Genomic DNA, 8,545 nt, shown 5'->3' with positions numbered 1-8,545 from the left:
CAAAAGTAATTGGCTAAAGAAATAACTGTGACATGAGCTAAATGGTTTAGAGCAGCAAGTGATTGGGAAGCTGGAATTAGCTGCCTGAGAGTATGGCAGAGGTAGGTTCAATTCACTTTTGGACTGGTCCAATTATCAACATTTTCTGATGAAAATAATAGACAATTTATATTTTATTTTGGTTTAATCAATTCCACTGAATGCAAGAAAGGCACTTAAAATGGCCAATCATAAGTTGCTAAGGTTTAAAAAGCCCATCCTCCACTTGTGATTGCTAAATAATCTGTAACTAACATTTCAAAAGTAAGTACTACAAAGAATGCTATTTAGACTCCTAACAATGGTTAATTTTGTTGTTGACAGGAAGAAAGCAGTAAATTTCACTAGAAATGTACAATTTTGATAAACAGAATGAGCCACATGCAAACATTAATGGGTAGTAGATAGCTTTGTTGGAGAATTGTTCTAAGTGAATTCTGGAAACAAAATCATAGGTTTGCAGCAATTACATTGTGTTGTCATGTACCTCTACAAAGTTATTCTGCTCTAACAGGAACAGTAATCTCTTTGATTTTGTTATACTGCAGTTCCCCAACTACTGGAGTGAACATGCTTTAGGCAACTACAATATTTTAAACAAATTACATGATAATTCTGAGCACAAAAGAGAAATTCTTGCAATAGCTGCTCACTGCCATTTCTCTCTAGATTTGATGTATTATGACTAATCATATAGCATAGAGATATGGAACATTTTCCTCGCTATAGTAGTGCAGGCTGTTGCGAAGTGCTTCAGAATAGATGTTGCATTTTCAGAGAAAAAGAGAGAAGTCAAATGTCATAGTATTTGTGAAGAGTGTAGCCAATGATGAAGAAACAGTGTGAAATAAATCACTTTATTTCCACTAAGACTAGTCATATAACTTATCACTGAATCACACAATGGTTGGAGCACAGGAGGTGGCTACTTAGTCTGACGTGTCTGTGTTGGGGAGCTATTCACCCCCTGCCATGCCCAGCTTTTGCCATGTAGCCTTTCACTTACTGTCCTTTCAGAGACCAATCCCATTTCGTCTTGAATGCTTGAATTGAATGCACTCTGCCCTACTCTGAGGCCACTCATTCCAGCTCCTGACCAATTGCTGCATGAAACCATTTTTGCTCATATCACTCTCATTTCTTCAGCCAATTACTTTCAATCTGTCCTTAACATTTGCATCAATGGGAATGGGATAGATCTTGGAGTTTAAGGATGAAGAACATTGTGCATCTGTAAAGAAGTAGGAGTCGCTATACAACCTAAGTTAGTTGCTTGTTCGTTTGTGTGTGCATATAAATCGTGCAATGAGTCTCATTTCTTTACTCAGCGAGTCGTGAGTTCATGGAATGCGCTGCCTGTGGGAGTGGCAGAGTCAGAATCATTGGCGAACTTTAAGTGGCAATTGGATAGGTACATGGATGGGTGCTTAAGCTAGGACAAATGTTCGGCACAACATCGTGGGCCGAAGGGCCTGTTCTGTGCTGTATTGTTCTATGTTCTCTATGTTCAGTAGCAGTGGTGGACTCTCCCTCTTTATGGGCATTTAAACGGGCATTGGATAGGCATATGGAGGATAGTGGGCTAGTGTAGGTTAGGTGGGCTTGCATTGGCGCAACATCGAGGGCCAAAGGGCCTGTACTGCGCTGTATTTTTCTATGTTCTACTGAGGATACTGATAATGCAAGATTCAGTATTTTTTGGGCGATAATTCTAATCTCATTTGTGGGAGGTGGTCATTGCCTTATACTTGAGTGGTATGAATGTCACTTACCATCTGTAAGCCCAAACTTGAATATTGTCCATGTCTTGCTGTGTTTGGATATGAACTGTTTTAGTATCTGAAGAATAATGAACATTCTTGATGAAGTGCTTTCTATAGTAAAACCAAAAGCTTATAATCATGGATTTTCACAGAAGGATGTTTTCTATGTGTGAATACTGGCTGCTGCCCCTCATTGAGGACAATCCATTTTTAAGAAAGAGGCTCAGTGGTCCATTGACAGAATTTCCCCGTTATCCTTTGATACAGATAGTGTATTTGAATCCTTCTCTTTGCATCACACATTTTGGAGGATACTCTTTGTTGCAGCAACACCTGTTGTCAATTCTCATCCCCAGAGATATTTGTAAAGCTCTCATTGTAAAGTGTACATTCCAGATGAATATCTTCAATGTCCTGGTAATTATCCTCAAGCAGACTTTTCATGGTATGGTAGTCAGTTTCAAGGCAATGGCCAGCTTAGAGTTTGTATATAACAAAAGATGTCTCTTCATGTTATTTCAGCATTCCTTTGAGCTTGGCTGCTTCCTGGTCAGGTGACTTTTACAGCCATCTTACAGTGTCCCAGCTCAATTTTAACTGTTTTCTCTTAAATTAAAGTCCAAGGATTTTAATTTATTTGATTATAGGTTAATAATCCATACGTTAAATAGCCATACAGAATGGATTATTGCAATTTTAACCTGTATTTTAAAATGTTGTACAGAACCAATTGGACATTAGCAGCTGCTGGTTCTGACAGGGTTGATTTCTAGCTACAGATAGGTGCCCTCTTGCAGTTAAGAGGGGTCTGATGCCAGTTGAACTGAATGAAACTAGCTCCAAGCAAACTAGACAGATTTTGTAAAACAAGCAATGTATTGTTATTTTTTTAAAAAATTAGATTAGATCTGCAAAGTGGAAATTAATTGAAACTTTTATTACCTTAGGCACCTATTCTGACATTGGCTGGTCAGAGTGCAGTAAATGTCCATCACATCACTTATGTCCAGATCCTGCAAAACAGCCAGAACCATTTCCATCAGTAACTTCCAATCAAGATGAGAAGGTAAGTACTGTCTTAGGCTTTGTAAGTTTCCCTTGGCTCCAAAGGTTGACAGCTAACTTGACTTGAGTCAGGCAGACTTGACAAACCTTATGTTATAATTGAGACTTGCTGCTAAACAATCTCACATTGAAAAACAAAGAGGCTACATTGGGGAGTGACATTTAGAGTGATAAGAATGTACAGCACGTAAACAGACACTTCGGACTAACTCGTTCATGCCAACCAGATATCCTAAATTAACCTAGTCCCATTTGCCAGCACTTGGCCCATATCACTCCAGACCCTTACTAATCATATACCCATCCAGATGCCTTGTAAACGTTGTAATTGTTCCTTACACAGGGTTGTAAGATGTGCTGATGTAAAGCATTGTAGCTTGTTTTTTTTTAAATAACAATATATTCATGAATATGCACTTATGTTTGCAATGAAATGTCAGCCATGCCATGTATTTGCACTGAGAGGCATGTTATTTTGGTACCACTCCAATGACTGCATTGTGAAAAACAACTCTGTGCTTAACCAAATGCCCCAAAATAGTGCCAGGATCCCCAGGATTTTCCTGGCAATCATGAGTACTTCCACTTCTGGTGAGAGGGAAAATAGGATGAGGGGCATAAGTAATGGTGCAAGTTTTGAAGAATAGTGTGAGCAATCTTGCTAGGACTTGAGGAAAGATACTCTCTCTGAAATCTGGTAAAATTGACACCACTTATTTCTGTTAGAGTTCACCCCATGGTCACATCTATTCACTTTGCTGCATTGATATGTGATTAGAAGTAACCTAAAGTACCTTACTGCTTGATCAGTTAGCATTATGGGATACCATGTGTCCAAGTTGCAACTATTGTTGCATAATAATGCAATTGTCTATAATTATTCAACATTTAATAAAAGTCAGATAAATGTGCATCATTAGTAGTATTCACCTTTGTACACTGCTACAAATGCATTATTAAAAAAGTAAACCATCTATAGCAAACATTATAAGCAGACTCCACTCTCAAAAATATTGACTTTTGTGTTAGGTGTGAAAGAATTTATGCCATAATGAATTATTGCATTAAGAGGTAACATGTAGACCAGGACATGAACATGACATGAGATTACAGATATTTATATTGGCAACTGTATACTGTGCAAGTATAAAAATGAAAGATTGTGAAGTCATTATTATAGTATTCAACTAGCCAACATGAAAACCTGTTAGTGATCCATCACAATCATTTTTGCACTCTTTTGACTCTCTTTCAATCTAATGTCTTTACTGCGATTGGTCTTTTACCAAAATATTTTCCTGCATATTTTCTGATATATAATAGTTGATAGTAGATTTATATAATATGTGTAATTAAAAGATTATCACTATCCAGAAATACAAGGAAGCAGTTGTAGATATACACTGCTGTGTTTCATATCTAGTTATTTGAGTTAATCTTAAAAATAAACTTATATTAGAAAAATGATGTCACTTCTGAAAATGGACATCTTATATATAATGATTTTGTGGTATTTGTCAATTTTTAAACAACTAATTAGACTGTGGGAAGATCGATGAGATTCCACCATCTGGACAAATAACATTTAAGCTGCATTTTCTTGCATTTATATTTAATGTTGATAAATGTCGAGGAATTTTCCATCAGCGCAAGACAAAGTAAACGAATCTGTAATTCAGGATAGCTGTGTATGGCTAATCAACTTAATGAACTGCTTTATTTATTTGGAGGTTGAACAAAAGTTCCAGAGTTGTCCAGCCGGGATGGAATGTTCCACTTCTAATGATTCTCCAATCACCTGCTCCCTTGGGTCCTATAGTTTGGAAGGCCAACGGGTTTGTTTGAAGTGTCCACCTGGGTATGCCTGCAAATACAGACACCAATCCCCAGCTTCATGTCCACCAGGCCAAACAACATTTGGGAAAGAGGGGATGACTGAATGTAGTCCATGTCCTGCAGGATTTGCCTGTGAAAGCCCACAGTAAGTATTTCAGTATTTCTCACTGTTTCAGGGAACTTCAGATAGGAAGGCAAATAAATATTTTTTCTAACTTGTGACTGGGCAGCAGGTTGAGATAAACTTTAGGACTTCATAACTGACAATCTCTAGAGAGAGCTAAATGGAAATTATTTCACTTCTTTTCTCATTAACACAACTGTTTCCTGTTTAATATGTATAACACTGTGTCAACTCCAGATGTGCTTAATTTTTTTTGCATTTGTTAATGACTGAAAAACATTTTTAAAGCAATATGCAGTATCTTATCTTTTAAAGTTTGGTCAGTATAAGGATAAAAAGGTTTGATATTTTCAATGTATCCAAACTACAAATGAGTTGAAAGCACATTGGAACATGTTAACTGTTACCAATAATGCCATGACAAATTTTATGATAGGCTAGCAGTGGACCTCATTGCCAACAAACTATTCCCCTGCCTCTACCTGTTAGTTTCGATCCTACTAATTGGATTGAAAAGTTTGAAAATGATTCTGATTCAATATGTACATAGCCAACTAGAAGGGAGGCCATATTGGATTTGGTGCTTGACAATGAACGATGTCAGGTATCATATCTCTACGTGGAAGAGCATTTCGGTAATAGTGATCACAGCTCTTTGACGTTTTCTATGGTTATGGAGAGGGAAAGGAGCAGATGATATGGGAAAGTATTTAATTGGGGGAAGGGGAATTACAATGCTATTAGGCAGAAACTATGGAGCATGAATTGGGAATAGATGTTCTCAGCGAAGTACATAACAGAAATGTGGAGGTTGTTTAGAAAGCACTTGCTGCGAGTGTTGGATGTGTTTGCCTCACTGAGACAAGGAAGAGATGGTAAGTTGAAAGAACCATGGATGATAAGGGATGTGAAAATGTAGTCAAGAGAAAGCATGAGGCTTACTTAAGGTTGAGGAGGTAAGGATCAGAGAGATCTCCAGAGGGTTACAAGGTAGCCAGAAAGGAACTGAAGAACGAACTTAGGAGACTTGAACAGGGCATGCGAAATTTTAGCAGGTAGGATTAAGAAAAATCCTAAGACATTCTACGTTTATGTGAGGAATAAGAGGATGGCCAGAGTGAGGTGAGTGCCGATCAAGCATAGTGGAGGTAACTTGTGCCTGGAGTCAGAGGAGGTAGGAGAGGTCCTTAATGAATACGTTGCTTCAATATTCACTACTGATAGGGGCCTTGACTTTTGTGAGGACAGCGTGAAACAGGATGATATAATCAAACAGATTGATGTTAAGAAGGAGGATGTCCTGAAAATTTTGAAGACGTAAGAATAGATAAGTCCCCAGGTAAAATGGGATATATCAAAGCTTAGTGCAGGAAGCAAGGGAAGAGATTGCTGCACCTTTGGTGATGATCTTTGCATTCTCACTGTCCATTTGAGTAGTACCAGATGATTGGAGGGTGGTAAATGTTATTCCCTTGTTCAAGAAAGTGAATAGAGATAATCCTGGGAATTACAGATCAATCAGTCTTATGTCTGTACTGGACAAATTATTGGAGAGGATTCTGAGAGACAGGATTTATGATTACTTGGAAAACCATATTTTAATTAGAAATAGTCAGCATGGCTTTGGGAGGTGGAGGTCATGCCTCACAAACCTCATTGAATTCTTTGAGGATGTGACAAAACACATTGATGAATGTAGAGCAGTGGATGTGGTGTACATGGATTTTAGCAAAGCATTTGATAAGGTTCTCCATGGTAGGCTCATTCAGAAAGTAGGGAGGCATGGGATACAAGGAAATCTGGCTCTCTAGATACAGAATTGATTGACTCAGAGAAGACAGGGTGATAGTAGATGGAAAGTATTCAGCCTATTCAGTGACCAGTGGAGTTCCGCAGTGATCTGTTCTGGGACCTCTGCTCTTTGTGATTTTTATAAATGACTTGAATGAGGAAGTGGAAGGATGGATTGGTAAGTTTGCTGATGACACAAAGGTTGGTGGAGTGGTGAATAGTGTGGAAGGCAGTTGCAGGTTGCAACGGGACATTGACAGGATGCAGAACTATGCTGATAAGTCGTAGATGTAGTTCAACCGGGAAAAGTGTGAAATGATTCATTTTGGGAGGTTGAATTTTAATACAGAATACAGATTAAATGTAGGATTCTTGGCAATGTGTAGCAACAGAGGGATCTTGGGTTCCATGTCCATAGATCCCTAAACGTTGCCAACCAAGTTGATAGGATTATTAAGAAGGCATATGGTGTGTTGGCTTTCATTAGCAGGGGATTGAGTTAAAGAGCTGCAAGGTCATGCTGCAGCTCTATATAGCCCTGGTTAGACCACACTTAGAATATTATGTTCAGTTCTGGTCGGTCATTATAGGAAGGATGTAGAAGCGTTAGAGAGAGTGCAGGAGAGATTTACCAGGATACTGCCTGGACTGGAGGGCATGTCTTATGAAGTAAGGTTGAGGGAGCTTGGGCTTTTCTCATTGGAGCAAAGAAGGATGGGAGGTGACTTGATAGAGGTGTACAAGATGATGAGAGGCATAGATAGAGTGGATAGCTTGAGTCTTTTTCCCAGGGCAGAAATGACTATCACAAGGGGGCATAATTTTAAGGTGATTGGAGGATGGTAGCAGGAAAATGCTAGAGGTAGGTTCTTTACATAGAGAGTGGTGAGTGCATGAAATGCAATGCCAGCAGTGGTAGTAGAGTCAGGTACACATTAAGGACATTAAAGTGACTCTTGGATAGGCGCATGGATGATAGTAAAATGAAAGGTATGTAGATTAGTTTGAACTTAGAGTAGGATAAAATATCGAGGGCCAAAGGGTCTGTACTGTGCTGTACTGTTCCATGTTCTATATTGTATATTCTATGCCCTATCATTAACTCTGTCAGTCCTGCCTAGTTTTTCTTACCAGAATGCAATTCCTCACATTATCTAAATTAAACTCCATCTGCCACTCCTCGACGCATTCGTCCATCTGATCAAGATCCCGCAGTACTATGAGATAATCCTTTTCACTGTCTGCAACATCACCTATTTTGGTGTCACTTGTAAATGTATGAACAATACCTCTTATATTCACAGCCAAATCATTTATACAAATGACGAAAAGTAGTGGACGCAATCCTTGTGGCACACCATTGGTCAGAAGCCTCTAGTCCAAAAAGCACCTTCTACCACCACGCTCTGTCTCCTACCTTCAAGCCAATCTTGATCCAGTTGGCTAGCTCCCACTCGATCCCATGTGATGTAATCTTACTAACCATTCCACCATATGGAACCTTGTCAACCACTTTGCTGAAGTCGAGGTACACAATGTCTATTGCTCTGCCATCTTCAATCTTCATTGTCACCTCTTCAAAATGTCAATCAAGTTACTGAGACATTATCCACACACAAAGCCATGTTGAGTACCCCTAATCGGTCCTTGCCTTTCCAATAGCATGTGAATCCTGTCCCTCAGAGTTCCTTCCAACAATTTACCCACAACTGACATAAGGCTCACTGAGGTAAAAACAATGACTGCAGATGCTGGAAACCAGATACTGGATTAGTGGTGCTGGAAGAGCAGAGCAGTTCAGGCAGCATCCAAGAGCTTCGAAATCGACGTTTTGGGCAAAAGCCCTTCATCAGGAATAAAGGCAGTGAGCCTGGAGCGTGGAGAGAAAAGCTAGAGGAGGGTGGGGGTGGGGAGAAAGTAGCATAGA

The 8,545-nt window shown here is 39.1% G+C and overlaps 1 protein-coding gene across 1 annotated transcript in view; it reads left to right on the top strand.

Moving 5' to 3' along the window:
* Positions 1-2,803: 2,803 nt before the first annotated feature.
* LOC122540697 (cell death abnormality protein 1-like) overlaps positions 2,804-8,545 on the top strand; it is a 17,415-nt gene continuing 11,673 nt past the window's right edge. The window contains exons 1-2 of the mRNA XM_043676806.1: positions 2,804-2,868; positions 4,598-4,848. Of these exons, the coding sequence (XP_043532741.1) occupies positions 4,631-4,848 (218 nt within the window). The 5' untranslated portion in view covers positions 2,804-2,868; positions 4,598-4,630. The remainder of the gene's footprint in view (positions 2,869-4,597; positions 4,849-8,545) is intronic.

Source organism: Chiloscyllium plagiosum, chromosome 35 (assembly GCF_004010195.1).
Source record: "Chiloscyllium plagiosum isolate BGI_BamShark_2017 chromosome 35, ASM401019v2, whole genome shotgun sequence".
Classification (NCBI taxonomy): domain Eukaryota; kingdom Metazoa; phylum Chordata; class Chondrichthyes; order Orectolobiformes; family Hemiscylliidae; genus Chiloscyllium; species Chiloscyllium plagiosum.
This window is presented reverse-complemented; position numbering and strand designations above follow the sequence as displayed.